The 20,343-nt window shown below is 38.4% G+C and overlaps 1 protein-coding gene across 6 annotated transcripts in view; it reads left to right on the plus strand.

Moving 5' to 3' along the window:
* Nucleotides 1-20,343, plus strand: part of astn1 (astrotactin 1) — a 395,124-nt gene that overhangs the window by 120,181 nt on the left and 254,600 nt on the right. For all 6 annotated transcript variants that reach the window (XM_034138228.1, XM_034138230.1, XM_034138231.1 and 3 more), the window contains 3 exons: nucleotides 3,912-3,996; nucleotides 7,261-7,335; nucleotides 11,428-11,565. In XM_034138228.1, the coding sequence (XP_033994119.1) occupies nucleotides 3,912-3,996; nucleotides 7,261-7,335; nucleotides 11,428-11,565 (298 nt within the window). The remainder of the gene's footprint in view (nucleotides 1-3,911; nucleotides 3,997-7,260; nucleotides 7,336-11,427; nucleotides 11,566-20,343) is intronic.

Consider the following 20,343-nt stretch of genomic DNA (forward strand, 5'->3'; position numbering starts at 1 on the left):
AAAGTCAAGGCTGGCAATTCTCCTGGGTGCTGATAGCAGGACAAAAAGCTGATGCTTCTCTGTTCTTTGCTAAAAGGATTCACTCATCAGGAAGATGCCAACATGTAGCATCCATATCCCTCCACTCACTCAGTAATCTTAGTCTCATTGGTGAGGTAGAAGTGTTTTTATAAATATTAAAGGGATATTAGTATATCAATCTTAGAAATATGTAGTCTTAAAGGTCACCTATTATGCAAAATCCACTTTTTCATGTCTTTTATACATAAACATGTGTCCCCTCTGTGTAAAGAGATTCTGGAAGTTTCAGGAAAAAATCTTCGCTCACTTTTTGTCCTGATCCATTTATATAAAAACCTGTCTGAAAATGAGCTGATCAGATTTCGGACACTTTATGATGTCATAACGATTTTTTGGCTTGTGTAACCATTAGCATTAGCCCAGCACACCAACGGAGAGAGACTAACTTATGGCAACACAAAATAAAACATGGGAGTGGTGGAGTGATGAGGAGCTGTCGGCGCTTCTGGCGATTTACTCGGAAGGCTTCTACTGAAGCCAGTCCCCAACTCTGGGGACTTCCGGCCGGGGACTTCGGGTGGCAGTATACGCCGTGAAGTTGTTTGCGGCCTGCCAGTAAACCCAAAGCAGCAGCAGAAGAAGAAGAAGAAGTGACGTCAGCGGCTACCTCAGGGACTTATTCCGGTGTGAACGCGATTTACTAGATAGTTCCAGGAAATAAAGGTTCCGGGGAAAAGTTCCGGGAACTATTCCTGGGAAAGGTACTTGGTGTGAAAGCGCCTATTGTGTTCTTTTAACCAAATATCTCTCAGAGGGGCGTTGGGAGTAGCACCTTATTTTCATCTAAAGTAACAGACAGAGAATCAGCACTTTTGAAACAAGGCTGAAACAGAGGGGTTTATGGGATGCCAAACACTTCAGACTATAACTGAGAACTATAATATATTGATAAAAAACAATATAATAGGGGACCTTTAATATCAAACAATCCCACTTGGGGTCTTCAAACTGGGGTATACAAACAGTTTTAGATAATCACACTGTTTGTAGCCAGCCACAGTTGAGCAGTGTTGCATGTTGCGATTGATTTTTGGGAGTCCACAGAAAGCTTTACTTTAGTAAATATGGACAGTGCCAATTATCTGTCCATTAGACAAATCATCAACTTAATTAATTCCCATTTAAGAAGTGGAGGCACTTATCCAGCCAGATAACTGAACAACGGACTCTGTTAAATTGAAACATTTGGAACAAGGATTCATAGTCTATTGGGATATCTGGTAGTCTTTTTAGCAAGTGACCAAGAAGAACCATATCTATATATTTTTATTTTCTTCAACACTCAAATTACACTCACAATATCTGATGTTTTGTCTGATGATTTACAGTTATTCATGTAAGTGTAACTATGTGTTGCAGTTCAAAACCTGAAAGCATTGTAAGGGTAACACATTTTCTCAATACCAACTACAAATACAAGTTCCAATTGGAGAACTGTCGCTCCTTCCAAAGTCAGAGCATCATTTTTTCTTTCCTTCTCTTAACAAGAAGAAAGTTGTTTTTTGTGCGACATATCAGACAGACAATTACCAACTTGCCATAAAACCGAGTCCCTCTCCTTTCTGCTGTCTCATATCAATTCAATAAATCAAGCTGAATAAATAGGAAATGCTGAAGAACTAAAAGTTGATTGGTTTGTTTCTTCAAAAGCTGATGAGCTAACAAGTATTATGCTAGCCAGCCGTGAAGATGCCAGTGGTAATCAGCCTCAATAGTTCAACATCTTCGATGGCTTTCTTAGGTCGCATTCAAACCTAATAGTCCGCTTCTCTGTTGCGCACCAAACAACAGTTTGTTACATTGTTTCATTTTTCAGAAGGTTCGGTTTGCGTTCACACGGGCAAAACTCAAACAGACTATAAACTTTAAACACAAGTCATGCGCACGGAAATGCTGTTCAACAATTGTTCAGACATTAAGGGGGTAAAAACGCAAATCCCGGCAATTTCTACCAGAGCCTCCGCCATGGAGCATCGGCAGGTTATTTTCATACTGCTGTTAATCTGGGGAGCTGAGAGCATATCAACAGACTCTAGCTGAAGGCTCATAAGACAACGTGCAAAAAAAACATTATAACACATATAATGAGAGATGTTCTGCAGTAAGGAGGAGGTTTCACCGACGACAGGTGGCTCTGACTTTTATGTATAGTTGACGGATCATTTTTACTTTACACGACACTGTTCAACACTTCATTCTGCTTCAAGGTTCAAGGTTCTTTATTTTCAAACTAACATAGCTACAGAGTAATTATGTCTTTGAAAATCTTAGGTCACAGGCTTCTCCAACAATGCAACATAATAATACAGATAGTAAAAGTAATACAAAAAGAAAAATAGTTCTAAAATAAAGTGAGAGAGAAAAAAGAAAGTGGAATAGTGCAGTACGAGTCTATATACAAGTTATTGGAATGATATATATTAGATATTAGATATATATTACTAAGTAGCAGATGAATGTTATGAAATTGTTTCAGCAGTTCAATTGTTTAACAGTCTCACTGCCCGCGGGAAGAAACTGTCTCTGAATCTTTTAGTTTTTTCTATATTGTATGGCAGAGTAGGTGCGGTCGGCTTGCATGTTGCGAACCATGTTAAAAGTAAAACGGCAAAAGTAAAATAAATACGCACAAAATACGAAAAGGTGCAAAGTTGGAGAGGAGCCAAAAGACGATGCGGCCATCTTCACCGGCGCATCACAGTCGCAATGAGGATGCTTCACTCTTTCGCTAAAGATTTTGAAGACATCCGCGTTCTTGTGTTGCGTAAATCCTACGCTTCCTATGTTTTGGTGCGGACTGCGTTCACACCAGCGATGAACCGCTCCAGAGTTCACTTGCAAGTGGTCCGAGACCACCTCTTTAAAGCGGACCAGAGTCCAGTTGTTTAGTTCACTTCAGAGGTCTCGGACTGCGTTCACACCAACCCAAACGAACCGCACCAAGCGGTGAAATGCACCAGGGTTCGATTCAACCGGACTATACAAGGCTGGTGTGAATGCAACCTAACTGACATTCAACAACTAAGCTAGCAAATTAGCTTGTTAGTTACCCTGACACTACAACATGTAAATCACAGTTATCAGATGTTCTATTCTATTGTGGACTGAATAAGGAATTTTAAATGCATTTTCTCTTTAAATAATGAAAGTATTGTAAATGAATCAAAGCACCAGTACTGTGAATTAAACCACATTGGGAGTTGACTGCAATAATTCGAAGAAATGTTTACGTGTTGTACTTTTATTCGATAGTAGTAAAGTATAAGACTAAAGACGTAGTAGCATTATTTGGAAAAGGGGCTCTTCGGTTTGCATTGTTGCAAGAAATTAGCTCAAGACATTACTAAACAAGTAAGATACGTTCTGACTCTTTTCGCTAAAAAGGTAAAAAAACCTTTCATGCAGAATGAGCTATGGAATGACTGCAGTCTTTCAGTAAGGTTTCTTTTACACCTACATTGTGTCCTCATCAAACCTGTCATAAAACGATTCATTGGCATGGTGAACAGCGGGGAGCTTTCATTTGATGCCATTGGCCATTAATTGACATTTATAGAACAGCGCCTTTTAAAGCACTCCTGCTGGAAAACTTTGTGAGCGTCTATGGAATAAATGTGGACAAAGAATATGTCAAATAGCTGAAAGAATGACGACTACATCATTAAAAATAAGAGATGATTAAGAGTTTTCTAACTGCCTGAGGAAGATCATCTTTGGGATATCTCTCATGGAGTTAAATGAAAGGAGAGGAGCAAAGGGGATTCTCCAATGAATTAAAAAGGCTTGACTTTAATGAACACATGATTGAATCAGTGCCTTTCTGTCTGCAGGAGCATGCCTCTGCCTTGACGGCTACATGAAGGACCCGGTCCATAAGCACCTCTGCATCCGCAGTGAGTGGGGGCCCAATCAGGGGTAAGTTCTAATAATCACCTCATGATGCTTTATGATGCTCATTATCAAGCAGAGGGAATGGTAGACAACTCATTTACAACAAGGGAATCCTCCTACACATCCAACAAGGCCATCCATTTGGTTCAACCGATTCATCAAAAGGAGCTGTGATGTTGCCAATGCCAATTCATTTTCTGTATCAGACAAGCTGCAGGAAGCACATATTCATACACAATTAAATACATAGATTATTCATAAAATACAGAGTTTTCCGGTGCAGATAGTGCTGTAACACGTCTTTATTTAAATGTAAGTTAATAGTTATTTTACTGTAAACAAACAATATGATAACGATTAGGTGTTAATTATAAATGATACTAAAATGAATTTTATTTTATCATTAGTTTGTGTAATGTGATAATGTGTACTCCATGTCTTGACAAGTGTTATTGTAGGTTAAGGTTAGGTTAAAACTGTAGCATTGCTTTAATTATGTTCTGTCATGGTCAAAGCACTCCGTAAAGGAATTGTTATTAAATGTGCTTCACAAACAAATTAAACTTACCTAAAGGTTTAAAGCCTTCAAAGAAGCCATACTAACTACATCGTAATGCCTGGCTGAACGCATCACAATGCTGTGCTTTGTATATCTATTTGTAAACTCTGGTAATCCAGCAATTTAATGAATATTTTAATTGTCTGAGAAGTACTGCAACTTTAAAACTGTTGGAGTTCCTTTCAACCCATTATACGACACAGTCCTAAAAAGACAGTTGTATGTATTTTAGCACCACCATTAAATCACTGTTTAGGTTGATGGTGAGTCAGTAAAGTTGTTGGAGCTTTATCAAGCTTTTGGGGCTGCCCATGTCTTTGGGTGCAAGGTCACTTCCTCTATATTACAAAAATGATTTCAACTGATTACTTGATACCTCTTGGCATTAAAAAATGCTGTTTCAGGCCCCATCCCGGGAAGTCATATAAACGCTTAATTGGGTTCACATATGCTTGTTTAAAAAGTCCTTGACATTTGGCTAACACCCCAGCCACAGTGCCATACACCGGGTCACCACTCAGGGTGCCAGTGTCCCAGAGAGTTCTGCTCACATCAATAAGACAGTAGTGTGGAGGTACAGGGGAGTTCCCACTTATATCCCACAAACCATGCGAGAATAACGAGATTATGATGAAATGAGTTTAATTCTACACAATAATTCTACCAACTAAACTAAACTAAACTAAACATGGTAAAGCAGCATTCAGTTATTATGCTCCAAATATCTGGAACAAACTCCCAGAAACCTGCAGGTCCGCTGCAACTCTTACTACTTTTAAATCCAGGCTGAAGACTTTTCTTTTTGCCGCTGCTTTTAATTGAACTATTCACATCTTAAACTGCACTGTAACTTTTAACTTTTATCCATGTATTTTTTCTTTTAATGTTTATTTTATTATCTTTTCTTTTTAATGACTGATTTTAAATGCCATTTTCATAATGTCTTCCATTTTTGTAAAGCACTTTGAATTGCCTTGTGTTGAAAGGTGCTATATAAATAAACTTGCCTTGCCTTGCCTTGCCTTGCCTTACCATACTGTAAAAAGATGCACATTTTTTAAGTGTCAGAGGTTGTGCCATATTATTGATACCATGATACCAATGTGATTTTATATGATTGTTATTACATCTTTTGATGAAGCACCGCTATTTGTCCAATATTTATTTACAGAAAACAGTGTGTTCATTAAGATGTAATTCATGAAAAGTTTACTGTAAATGCACAATAAATACATTTTGATTAACAGTTTATATATTATTATATTCTTCATTATTTCATCACTCTACAATTATAATGTATTCCAGATAACATTTCAAGTGTGTCATGTATTCCGTTTTACCATTATTTACTGTATTTAGATGTAAACATGAAAACAAATGACCCCGTAATGATTTATTTAGATATCCTTTGCAATATCTGCAACACTGCCCAAGTTGCCAGCAAATGAGTTATCAAGCTCAAAACACACAGGAAAGATGATTGAAACAGGTAAAATATGATATGGGAAAACAAATATACAAAACTAAGTATTATGTTCGTAACCTGTATTTAAATCAGGCTTTATAATTATTTGAGTGACCGAGATCATGTAAGTGTATTTCAAGTGGACTATGTATTAATTTATTGAGCTGTACTTAAATCAGGTTTTAAAATTGTTTGACTGATAGAGATCATGCAATGTTATTATTTGTTTATTGATTGTTATGAACCTGCCTGAGGACCACAGATGGAAATTAGCTATTAGCTATAATCTGGCATATTGCATCTCTTCTCTTTGCTGAGATTAATGTTTTTGTATGCATGATCCTTCTATAAATAAATACAAATACAAAATACTCAGCACTAAAGCATACCATTTTAAATATCACTTCCTTTGTTACCCATTCCGACCTCACTGAACGTTCAAAACACAGAATTCTTGTGGTCATCATTATTGTATACATCTGAATGTTTCCGTTAGTCCACCCTACTGTGCCCCCTCTGTATCTCATTTCCACGGCGCTCCCCCTGTGTCCTCTGTCTCTGTGTGACAGAGTGGGCACCCTGGGGTGACCTAAATGTTTAATGACCACAGCCTGTGGCATGGAGGTGTCTCTCCCTCTTCCACGATGTTCTTGTGGCTTACTGTAGTGTAGGAGTTTGCTCAGAATGACATCGGGACCCTGTCACTTCTCCTCCTCACACTCTCACTTTGCAGACTGTTTAGTCCCCGAGCTGCCACTCCCCATTAATCTCCATCATTCTCCCTCTATCACTTCTGCCTCTTGGTATCAGCCTCCTCCCCTCCATGTTCCTCTCTTACTCTCTCTCTGAGTGTTTCTGTTCTCTCTGTCACCCTCTTCCTCACCCCCCCCCCCCCCCCCCCGCTCTGTGTCCCTTCTCCCATTCTGTCTCATCCTGTCATCCTCTCTTGTCCCCTCCCCTGGTAAACAGATATGAGCCAAAGTCACATTGCATGTCAGTTGCTGCAGAACACATTTGTTGTCAATCAGCATGTTTACACAGAGCACACATCGTAATGCTGCTTGTGATTTTTCGGGGGCTCCGGAAGGCGGGAATGACTCGAAGTGAAACACTGAAACACGGCCCTGTGATTTTAGCAGGGTTTATATTAGGAGGATGGGTGCACTGAAAAAAACACTTCTCACTCTTTGATTTTAACACACAGTTGTATTCTCTCTCCTCTGTTTTTGTCTCTTCCTCTGATCTCTTCTTTTATCAATGTCAGTCCCTGGCCTTACACCATCTTCCAGCGCGGGTTTGATCTTGTGATGGGAGAACAGCCCTCTGATCGCATTTTCAGGTAAGGGTGAACTTCACAGAACTTTGTTTTTTTTATCCCGCTACATGTTTCCATGGTGCTGCACAAAAGATCGCGCAGTCAAACTTCTCGTTATAACTCTGGTTACGCTAGCTTTGATTTCTCTCTCTCTCATGATTAAGGGAGAATGGTGAGCTCTGGCTGTGGAACGCCTTCTGTAACTATGTTCTTTTTTAGAGGTGTAATAGAGTGGGAAATGAGATGCTCAAATAGAAGAAAGAAAAGAGCCACTTTATTTCCTCTCAGGTCAAATAATCGTCACGTTTTGATTAATTTTAGAGCAGTGAGTTTTTTGATTGATTAGAAAAGAGAATTCAATTTGGAAGACATCAATTAATTATCGGGCAATAATAATTGTTTTGAAAGTGTTTTCACAAGTGTGAGTCTGAATGTCCTCAGCAATAGGACAACGGTACAGTTTTTCCTAAAAAAGGAGTAAAAAAACAACGTAATCCAGTCTTTGTTAGGTCCGTGGCTATAAGGCCAAAGAAGAAAACTACAACGTTTAAGATTACCTTTTTGGCCTTTTTGCCTTTTTTTTCCTTTTTTTCTTCTATATTAAGGAGTGCAGATTTAACAGTCAATACAACACTTTTTCACATTTCCTGGTTCTGGTTTTCTTATTACAGGAAATTGCACTACTACCCCTCTTTTGTTACATATAAGAAAACAATCAGAATCCCCCCCCCCCCCACACCCTCCCACCCTCACAAGAACTGGAAAGTTGGTTGTCTTTTTTTAATAGTACAGCCAAAGATGCACAGAAAAGGGCAAGACAGAATGTAACTTGAAAACGTGAGCTGCTGGGTGCCAAAGACATAGATCTTCAAACAGTAAAAAAAGACCTGTTTGGTCCACATGAAGGCCATGTCACAACTGACATTGTTGATAGACATGTTACCTGTATTAAACAGACTCAGAGCAACGTTGACATCCCTTTGGACTTGTGTTAGCGCCGACCCAACACATGCAAGTCCAGCCACTGTCCTTGTAGCTGGGTATTAGTATCGAATGACACCTAAAGGGGGCTGCCTAATGCTCCACAAACAGAAAGAAGCTAAAAGACTCTTGTACGCTTCGTGCCCAGCACCAAACAGCAGACAGGCACAGTTAAGAGACTAACTGGTAGATAGAGTGAAAAACTTAGCTGCCAGATTCTCCTCACTGTAGTTGGTGGACAGCGAGGCGAGACAAAATACCTGCGTACATTATGGAAAGCACCAGCAATGTTCATTTAAAAAGTAAAATGTGACACAGCGAGACAAAGATCTCTCTGATAAAATAGCAGTGAACGTAAAAAGGTGTGCAAATATGTTGTCTGATTCCTGTATTCGTTAGCTATTTTCTGATTTAGCCCCTGTACAAAATGTTGAACTGTTTATTCGCGGTTGAGACCCAAAACTGACTTTTCAATATATTATTTTTCAGGTAGCAATAAAAAAACTCTTCAAAAATGCAAACAGTGATGTGTGCTTACAGAGTAAATATGCAACTGTTGGCTAAAACCTTTCTAATGTCAACCTTTTTAACGTAATAATGACATTGTGGTTCTACACCTCGTTCCCCTGCCATCAAGGGGCAACAAATCTGTTACGCTGTTTTAAGAATGAAAACAAAATGTATAATCTTTAATAATTCAAGATTTGTGTAATGTTTTAACTCAGTTACAGTATTTCATGACATGGGTAAGGGTTAGTAAATATGCCTTAAGAAGAGCAAATATAGTTGTCAAGAAGGCCTTTGCTATGTTCATTGGTAGCCAGTTCACAAAGAAACAAACAGTAGAACACTTGTGTGTGCCAGAGGTTTCTAACAATGTGTATAACTGTATCTTATCCGAAAATGATTTGTTTCCTGGCTTGAGACAGAGCAGATAACAAAAATGTGCTACTGCCTTCATTACAAGTCTTTCCATGCAGCAAAAACAACAAAAGACAGTAGTTGATACTGCTTACAATACAAAGGAAACCCATAGAGTTTATCTGGCAACTGTAAGCATTGTGTTTATGTTATGAACAGACAGGAGGAGGCTGCCATCGTGCTAATATCTCTAAGATACATTGCCCTCCCTGCTTGGATGTTTTTTGCACGAAGGCTTTTGCTTCTCACTCTGTTCAGGCGTGCGGTTTAAAATGTCTTTGTCCTCAGACTGCTCCAACCCAGCTATCCATCCTAATTCAAATGGTTCAGCCTCTAGCTTTGAACTTCGCCGAGCAACACTGTCGGCTTCAGGCGCCGGAAAGAGACCTTGAATATCAGCAAGCAGTCTGAGAGCCATGCAGCCATCATTTTGTCTGCCAAAGAACATATTACCATAAAATAACAGGAGTCAATTACGCAATTAGAATCACAGTGGTATAGAGAATAAATGATAACAAAGAAAAAAACAAGGATAGGCACATTTATCACGTGTAAGAAGAGAAAAGTGCTTAAAGTCAGCATTCAATCACACAGTGTTTGCCATTCGCACGATATTAACCACGGAGAATTCCTCTAAGGACTGCAAACATGTTTTCCACTCGACAACAGTTTTCTCACAGGAACTCTTAGTGTTATCCTCCTCCAGTTTCTCTCCAGGTGAACCAAATAGGTCATAAAGCAGCACACCAGTCCCTAAATGTCCATTATGAAGTGGTGCTTGTGTCCGCTAATTTGTCCTGTGGTCACACACGGTGTGGTCATACGTCATACTGCTTCAATGGGGTTTTCATTTCTCGTGAAGTGACTCATTGGAGAAGTGGTAACACCTTTCAAATTATAATACGGAAATATTACATTTGTTTGGACTGCTTATTACTTGCTGGAAAACGTGTTTTATAATAAATGGAAGGAAGGCAGCACTCTGATCCACAGGACACTTGACTTTGAAACAAAGGAGGAGTAATTGGGTAATTAAGTGTTCTATTTCCACAATGGTTGAATCTGTCTGTTCTTAAAGTGATTGGTAAATATGCAGTTCCCACAATCCACTGCCCTTTCCTAATGCTCAGTTGGCAATTCATTTAATGCAAATCCAACAATTGTGAAGGAGGAAATGTGTTTAGTCTGCATAACAAAATGGTTGTTAACCATTTTAATCAACAAGTTCCACTCTTTTGTGCTCCAAGTATTCATGAATAGTTTATCAGCAGTAATAATGCATTTGATGTTAATCAGCGTGCTCGGTTTGGCTTAAAGTCGCAAGTATTACTTTTCATCTGCAAAGTGTTTAAAGATTGATGATATTCATTGACTAAAGAATAGTTTTAAAGCTTTTTGTTCCAGACATCTGTTGTTTACAGATTTATGGGCCTGTTTGGTCTCAGGGGAAGCTCTTATTGGCCCTTTTTTGTCAGGGTTTCTCATTTGGTATGCATTGCGTCCATTAGCACACAGTGTCCTTCTGCTCAAGAAAGAGTTATGCAAAAAGGATAACTTTGCTCAAAGGTAATATACATACCCTCTAAGCAACTCAACGCCATTATTCTAATGCATTGAGGCAGCAAAAACATTTATCTTTGACAAGTAGATAAGATGACGTCACACGGTGGTGGTTTTTGCACTACAGGAAAAGTACTCCTTTGTAGATTGATTACGTAAAGGGGAACTGCATACATTTATTTTGTCGTAGTTTTTTTACCTACGCCATGGAGGTTAAGTATTGGGCTTGGTTTGGTTTGTCTGTAAATGTTGAATATACTTTTCTACGTTTCCCGTCTTTCCACCCCTCAATGCATTTTGACATACGAGCAGTGTTCACCCATTCACACTTAGGCAGAGGCTGCCATAAAAGATACCACCTGATCAGAGAAACTCCCTCTGGCATGAACTTAAGGATTTTAGCATTTGCAGACCATTTACATGCACACAAACCTATATAAAACAGTACAGGAAAGGGAAAACTCCAGATAGCATAGTAGGGCCCCATTTAAAAACAGCACAACAAGTTTGATGTGGTGATTCTTCCAAAAGGTATACCAGTGATTTTTTTCTTTGTTGCATTATACTAAGTTGCCCTAGTTTCTTGTATTATTTTAAACAAGAGCTAAAACCTGTGACCTTACCTGTCTAACTCACCCTTATTTTCCTCTGCAGATTCACATATACCTTAGGAGAAGGGATGTGGCTGCCGTTGAGTAAAAGCTTTGTCATCCCCCCCGCCGAGCTAGCCATCAACCCTTCAGCAAAGTGCAAGACGGACATGACAGTCATGGAGGACGCGGTGGACGTTAGGTGAGATGACATGTACTGGTACCACTTACCACTCTTACTTTTCCTGTGAGGACATTCCTGAGACATGATGACAGAAGCCCCCGCTACTGAAATAAAGGTTTTCATGAGGCTGTGAAGCAGGGTCGAATCTTGCTGATTGTTGCATTAAACTGAGCTGTACTAAAGCTGCACAGAAAGGAATCTGTGCCCACTTTGTTTGGTTTTTGATGAAGCCTCACAAAACAAAGAAAGCACAAATCGGTTTTTCAATAAATATTCCTCACGATCATCTTTTTCATCCATCATCCCCTGGAATCTATCTGATACTCTCTTACCGTCTCACTGATTTGTATTCTCACTTAATCATCGTTTGGTGTTGATTTACAATTGTTGCAGTGAGTGTTAAGCAGCCATGTGAGGTTGATGCCGAAGTGTTAGCGGTCATGATTCAGGGTAATAAAACTCAACACAAAATCAATTATAAAGACACAGAAAACCCAGAGTAGAAAAAAACAAGAATGAGAAGAAAGAATTGCTCTGCATTTCAAAGCCAAGAAGAGCATTGTGGTTGTTAAACGGTTCATAACTCCTCCAATGAATATCTGTTCAGTGTGGAAGGACTCTGTTTGTGTCTGGGCTGCAGAGAGCCGTAAGCCAGCCAAAACAATGCTGCAGTATTGAACTGCACTGGAGAAGCAACATAATTATTTAGCTATTTTGCTTTGCTAGCACTCCAGAACTTTGGTCCAGAATAAGACCTCGTCATATCTCGTAAAGATCTGTGCATGTCTATTGAATATTCTCTGGATTTTCCAACAGATAAAGCCTTTCTTTGTTAAGGGTCCCCTTACCATTCATCTATAATGCTACCAAGATGCCAACTGTTGCTGTGCCCTAGCTCCAAACCTCCTATCAGGGTTTGAGCATGCAGTGTTTTAACTACGGAAAAGTGACACTGAAATAAGTACACTAAAAAAAGAAGTAGGCTGCTCTCAGCTGGAAGAAATCAAAAGTATTTGTGGAACAACGCAGACAAATTGAAAAACAGTTGACTGTTTAGCTTCATTTATGCATTTTCATGCACAAATGCCTGTTGGTAGATGCTGACAAAAAAAAATTCTAATGTTTTTCTATATTTGGGCTTTACAGGGTTAAATCTGTTTTTATGCATTCTATACAAAATAGTAAAAAAGTATACTTACTTATACAGAATAGACTTTAAACTACTCATCACCACCTACAAAGCCCTCAACAACCTGACCTTTACCATCTCACCTCTTCCATCATCATATCCCCTACCATTTTCTTAAAGGCATTTTGGCCTCAATAGCTAGTCTTTTTAAATTCAGCACAATGTTTATCCTGTTAATTTCACACCAATGTATTTTAAAATAGACAATACAACAGGGCAAAGCGTATCCCCCAAACACTTCCATCCAAACATGGTCACTTCTTGGTCGAAAAAAACAAAGGGAAGACTATGGAAATTCCAAATGTGAGGCTTCAACAGCCGTTCACATACATATTAGTGACATCCACTTGTTCCATATTTTTCATAAACAAATTATTTCCTCTGAAGGTGACTTAGGCAAGATGTAATTCCTGGTCCAATTTGTGATACTCTGTTTTTCTCCGCTGTTATTGGGTATACTACTTTCTATTTATAACTTAGCGGAAGACAGAGCTATACACTATCATCCAACTTAACTTTTTCAACAGCATCGTGAATCACCAAAGAGTAAACGTGACTGCATCTGGTCTGACAGCATTATGCCGTAGCATAAAGTCCGTGTGAACAGAATTATTTGGGGGAAGTGGTACGTTAATGTAATTAGTAGTGGGATTTGCCTTTTAGTGAATGCTGGAACATGCCCTGTCAACAAGTTAGTGTGCACAACCGTGTCAGATCCTGCCCTAATTTACCGCTGGTTATTTGCCCTGTGAACATAATGTCAGGTGAAATTAGTCTCACTCAGATGATCCCCATCATTTTTCTCATTAGCATGTAGGCACTCAAGAAGTTCATTTTGTCCCTGCCAGGGGCTAATTTCAAACCTTTTTGGATGAGTGAGATCGTGAGTTGTCCTACAATAAGAATACAATGAAATAAAACATATACGAAGACCAGGAATAAATGTTACTTTTCTTGTAGTTGTTTTCCAAAGCCAATCATGAAAATAAGTATGTGATGTTGCTTATAGCAGGGATGATTACAGGTTTTTTACAGCCATTATACATCGTATAGTGGCGGTCCCCGTTGCCTACCCTTTGGCAGCCATCGTTTTCTCCCTAGGTGGCCGCAATTTGGCATGGTGTTCAATTGTGTGGGCGCATTACTTCTGAAGGGATTCATTTGCCATGGCCAAACACACGAGCTGTGTTTCTAAGACCACTCAGCAGTCGTTTTATTTCTTTCAAAAATCCAATATTGTGATTTCCGTAAGGTAAGGTACGTTTATTTATATAGCACATTTTCAGGCACAAAGGCAATTCAAAGTGCTTTACATCATCATTAACACTTAATAAGAAGACAACAGAAAGGAACACAATAAATACACATAATGGAATAACAGATTCATAAAAACCATGCATAAAAGAGATACAGAATAGTTTAAAAACAACATTGTAAATATGGTAGGTGCTAAAACAAGTTAAAATACTTCTGGGTGAGCAGCTGAAAAAAGTAGTGTTTTAGTGGGAAAGTATTCAATGAAAATGATGATATATTATAGAGTAACAAAACAGACTAATAATATTTGTTTCTGTTCATTCTAAAACCATACGTAGTAGTCGTACGTGTGCCCCTCTACATCACATTTACTGTCAATTAATTCTGTTTTGGGCATGGTTTTGCAATCTTCCATCCCCCTACTCCGTGTTTACAAATTTCAATTCCCCGTTCTTTGGCAACATTTTATTTTTATTAGGCAGCTTTCTTCAAGACGCTGTGTAAATAACTCATTTCCCTCTGATCTAGGATCTGATGAACGCTCTCTTCAGCTTCCCCCAGGGGCCAAGAGGAAACACAGCGATTGCATCTCATAGCTGCTGATTTGCTCTGCTCATGAGCTGCGTTACCCCGTGTTTGATGATCATTTGTCACTTCGTCTTGCTCCGCAGCAGATGGATAAATAGCAATGAGCCCTGATCTTCCTCCCCTTGATTAGCTGACTTAACGGCAGTTTGAACTGAATGAAGAATCAACTTTAGTGTTTGTTTTCTCAATGCGTTTATTAGTCAACATACAACCCCATCACCTTGGGGTTGTATATTGATAACCATGTTAGCGGTTTTTATGCTTTTCCTATGTTTTAAGTTGTTAGATAATATGCAGTTATCAGAAACTTTATATGACTTTTGACCACTGCGTCTTCAAGCAAATTGAGTGGGAACACGTTTACATCTCTAATAATTACTACTAGTACTTGCATAATTTGATTATCAACACCATTTAAAGCATGCATCACTAGAAATACCTTTACATTGAAGGATATGTTTTGAATTCTCTTGTTGACGGTAATTTGTACTTGTCTTTCTGAAGTAATGCAAATCTGCAAGTAAATTGCAGGGTATAACGAGGCATTTAATCCTTCAGTGGTTCTTTTTAATGGCAGATGGGTCGAACTAATGGTTCTTTATACTGTTTTTTTTAGATGCACATGTACTTATAATCCTCTTATTGTTTGCCATCCATGTTAATGGTGCCTATATTAAGCTTATTACCTCCTCAGCTGCAGACAGCTCTCAGAAGAAATATGTTAAATATATTGCAGATAGTGCTTAATGCCATTTCATTTTAATTGTGTCTATGCATAGAAGTTTCATTTATTTTATTTATATTTTTGATTAAAATGTGTTTATAACTTGTTGCAAATGGATATAATTTATTTTAGGGCAGTATAATTAACAGTAAATATTCCAAAATGAAAAAAAACAAATCTAACACTTCCATAAATGCATTTTACCTTAAAAACTTGAACATTATTAAGCTAATTCTGATTAATTTACAAGGCAATTGGATACTGATAGCGAGTCAGGTCAGATATAAACTAATTGTTTGTCACTAATTAGATAATTTCACATAGATGCAATGTCACAGCCAATTAATAGTTTATAATGAAGATTTAACGCTTAAAACTCATCTTATCAGCGTCATCATGACTGTGTGGATGTGGTTTGAGCAGATTATATCTAAGGTGGCAAAACAACGAAACGGCTGTCATTACGTTTTGATTCAAATTTGGTTAAATTAGGTTTGGTGCATATCCGATTTGGATGTTTGTAGGCACCAAGACATGATACCTTTAAACAGAAAAACGACATTAAAGGGGACCTATCATGCAAAATGCACTTTTTGGTTTCTTTTATATGTGTCCCCGGTGTGTCAGGGAACTCACAAAGTGTCAGAAAACAAAACCCTCCGTACCCAACTCTCTAAAAACGGGGGTACAACGGAGCTGATCCAGATTTGCGTCCGATATGACGTTATATCAGTAATGTGGACCCACGGCACAATCAGAAACGTTGCTATCAGAAACAATGCCCGACGTGTTTTGGACGTAATATGGCCTTTGTTTACATTAGCAAGCATCGCTAACACTCAGAGCTAACCTGTACTGGAGAGAGTATTTGTAAAAAAGCAGGAAATAAAAAAAGGAACTCACCTTGTCGTAAACCCACAAGTGAAAAAGCATTTGAGCTCCATACTGTTTCAGAAATAATCCTTGATGTGGTTTGGAACATGATGGCGTTTAATCACGGCAGCATTTAGCTGTATCTCGTAGAATTCTGAGCAGGCACAAGGTCCCCCTCCTCTTTTTTTTTTTCAAGCTAAGGACCCAAACCTGCACTTCTCTAACAGGGCTGAAATAGAGGGGTATGAGGGATGTCTAAAATGCATGATCTGTTTGGTATTTTGAGCAAAACATCATAGACATGTTTTCTATATATTTTTATATATCTGAGACCCATAATATATGCCTAAAAATAGCATAATAGGAGACCTGTTTCACGCCTTCCCCCCGGTACCGGGCGGATAAACGCGTCATTTGCAGGAAACAACGTCTAAGGAATCTTAATATTGAATAAAACTATGAATGTGTTATATCCATGTAACGGGAAGAAACTCAGCTAACTGATCTTTTTAATTTTTTTTTTCAAAAAAACCCCACAATGCTAGCACTCAGCCTCTGAATTAGCCTCGATCGAAAAAACGGGACCTACTAAGGCACTTAAACTCACTCATAACTCCCTTATTACTTATCCTAGATGCACAACCAAACACTATTTTTTGGTGTCCTGGAGACACTGAATCTAACGGTGCCCACCTCAACACTCAGTGATAAACATTCGCGACGCTCTAAACGAAAGCGTACATCATCACATGTGGAGCTAAGAAGCTAAACAGTAAATATGGCTTACCTTGGTCAAAAGTGGTCTTCAATGGCATTAAAACGATAAAAAAACGATGCTGCAGTTAATCCATAGGTTCATCCTATGTGTCTGTGCCTTCTTTGAAATTATTTCTGATAATCCATAAGCAATACAACTGCGTTTTAGTTTCCAAACTCCAGAAGGAGACATTCCTCCAGTTTAGTTTCGCTTTCCACACGCGAAGCGGCAACATTTTTTCTTTATAATGTATGTGTATGTGAGTCTCCTCCTTCGATTCTATTGGCTCTAACGGTCACAAGGGTATGTCAACCAACCAGATCGAGCAAGGGGGGCCAGAGATAGGTCAAATCCACCCAAATGACCCCAGATGGCCCAGTTTTTGGCTAAATCTCTCTAAAAAGGTCAAATTTCACTTGTTTTGCATCAATCTTGATACAGGGTACTTATTATATGTTGTACTTTGGATTCCTAAAGCTTTTAGTCTACTAACCCATCATCCAAGGGTAGTTTTCACTATCTGTAAAAAATAATTTTTGGACGGACACTATAATTTACAGTTTTTTACTATGTAAAATCTGAATTTTCTTTAAAATAAAAAACATTTATATTGATTCTGACACTTCTACATCCAACTCACAGGTTTATCATTACTTTGAGAAAAGATTATTAATTTAACCCTTTTAGAAGGGAAGATATGGTCATTTGTTCTGGGAATGTCATTTTCGAGCCTGAGACCTGAAAAACAGGCTCAGAGTGGAACAGGTTAAGATGTTGTATACAAATGCATGAAATCAGAGGAATTCATATTACTCGCCAAATGTATTTAAATTTTTTTTTTTTTAATTGTGCTTAAATGCAGTTCAGACATTTGGAATAGAGCGTATAGTCCATGATTCCTATTTCTTTTTGTGACTCCCTGACTGTTATCCATGTTACACCTAGCATGTCCATGCAGTTGGCATCTGGACCAGTCTATATGGATATGTTGTGTACATCTTGTTGTAGTAAATGCATCATTAAGTCTCATTTAATTATATACAATATATTATAATATATTGATTCTGTTAAATGCTATAACTCTTTATTAAATAACACAACTTTGGTTTAAGCTTGCATAGTTGTTCTTTTCTTACCAGAAGGTGATTAAGTGTGGAATTTCCACCACACATCTCATCTTCACCATCAGTAGTGTAGCATATGTAGTCCTCTGTCAGTGTAGAATGGAGCTGGATCTCTTCAATCACAGTACTGCTGTCCACTCAGATGCATTTTTGCATTGCTCACAGTCCAATACACAATTAGTGTAGTGACGCGCCTAAGATGAAAGATAATAGACAGACTGTGAACTGCAATGTTCACGGTTCACCCCAGAGCCCTTTGCGACTTATCATGATCATTTATCTCGCCCCTCATATCCTGGTTTGTCTCTACTAATTGCCCTATGGTTAAGGCATGATAACCCCTGCCAAAATATGTATCTCTGCTGTCAAAGCAAATGATACAGGTGACTGAATTGTTGTCTACATCTAACAGGAGAATAAGACTTGCTTTTCAGATGCAATTAGTCTTGTAAAAGCTTCAAAGAAAAGACACCAAATATGGCTGTTTTGGTTCTGTGTGATATTTATTGGTATATTGTGTAGCACACAATCGGTGGATGTGCCTTGACTGTAATTGCAGTTCCCAAATAATTTAGCATTCACTCTTGCTGTGAGTTTCATCATCTGCCGAGGCTCTGTTCAATAGGTCCCCTCTGAATAAATGACAACAAAGCAATGGGCAATTATAAAAGAAAAATTGGTTTGTAAGATAACATCTGTGAAAGGGGAGGAAACTCACTGTATTTTCTCATGGGAAGCAAGGGAGTACGGGTAGTTGGAAAACAAATGTGAATGCCTGAGAGGTCAACGTTTTATTTACCAAGACAAGGTTCATGGCAATGCTATTATACAAGCTCTTCTTTATCGTCAGGAGAACTACTCATCTGCAGGAATAACCGATTTATATTCTGTAGGAAAGCACTAAGGTCCCCCCTGCTTTATTTTTCATCTCAACCAATCCCAAACAATTGTACTGCAGTCTTTTTGTTGGACGATCTGCTTATTGACCTTTCAAAAAGTTTTTGGGAAACCACCAAAACAGCTTCTCAAAGCAAGGTTGGATCAGGATTTCATGGTGCTTTTTATCTCAGAATCTGCTACTTTGCATAGCAACCTGGCTGAGCAGTTAAAGCTTTTCTCTTGATGATTGCACATAACATTCAAACAAGGTATTTGTAATTCATGGGAATAGATATCTCTTCATTAAGAGAACAAGAGAGCCGTGTGTCACATAATGTCATTAAAAGCAGAATGTTGACGCAGTGTAGTGACAGTTCCTCTTTTCTGCTTCCCAGACACATGAACAGTGATCTAAAGAAATGGAATACCATATCAATTTTGATGAAAGCAAATTGCATATTGCTGACAGTGATGCACAGCTAATTACATTCTGAATTTCACTCAGAATCATTAGCTGTCTTTAAGGAGAATGTACATTATAACATACACCATGTGTGGTATAAAGGAACTGTTCATGAAGGAATTGTCTAGAAACCTAATTATCTCTTTCAAACCCTTCCTTCCACTTTCTGTAGTGTCAGGGTTTTAGATTTCAATTAGTGGTGGTGGGGCCTTTTTTCTATTGCTGCCAAACTATGAATTACAGTAAAGGGATTGCAACTGAACACTCCATAAGATACATACACAATAGCTAACTAAGCCAATGTGACTGGCTTTGCACATTCAATATTTGTGACATGATTTCAAACCATCTGTGGTGGAGTAGATTAACCTCCAGCAGAGCAGGGTTATTTTAAAATGACAAGTACAACACAGCTTATATGATAGTTAACATTACACATTGTTTGGTTTTCAGCTTGGTTCAAGACAACATTATACAGTAGGTGTGAAACTGCCGTTTTACCTCAGTCAGGACCAAACAGAGGAACCTTGGTCCTAGAAGAGGCGGTTTTACTCCACCATATTTCCAGTTCAAATGTGGTATGTGAACTGGAAATATGGTTTCTATTGTTAAACATTATTGTTATGCTTGGAACTTTCGCACCATATACAAGAATTTCTGGCAAGCAAATGTTATAAAATCATTAAAAAGTGTTAAAACTTTCAGTTGTTCCATTCAATTAAAAAACAATCTATGGACCAAGTGTTGGAAAGTCTTTTAGATGTAGATGTTATGGTTTAACTTGGGTTTAACTTCTCCCTTGGCTGCACTGATGTAGAAGGGAACTCCACAGTGTTTCAGTCACTTTGACATTGTGTTGGATGTTGTTATTGATGTAACACTTCTGACCATACCAGCCAGCTGACTCCCTTCCACCTAGAAAGCTTGAATAAATGAAGCAAC

This window comes from Trematomus bernacchii, unplaced genomic scaffold, assembly GCF_902827165.1.
Source record: "Trematomus bernacchii unplaced genomic scaffold, fTreBer1.1, whole genome shotgun sequence".
NCBI lineage: Eukaryota > Metazoa > Chordata > Actinopteri > Perciformes > Nototheniidae > Trematomus > Trematomus bernacchii.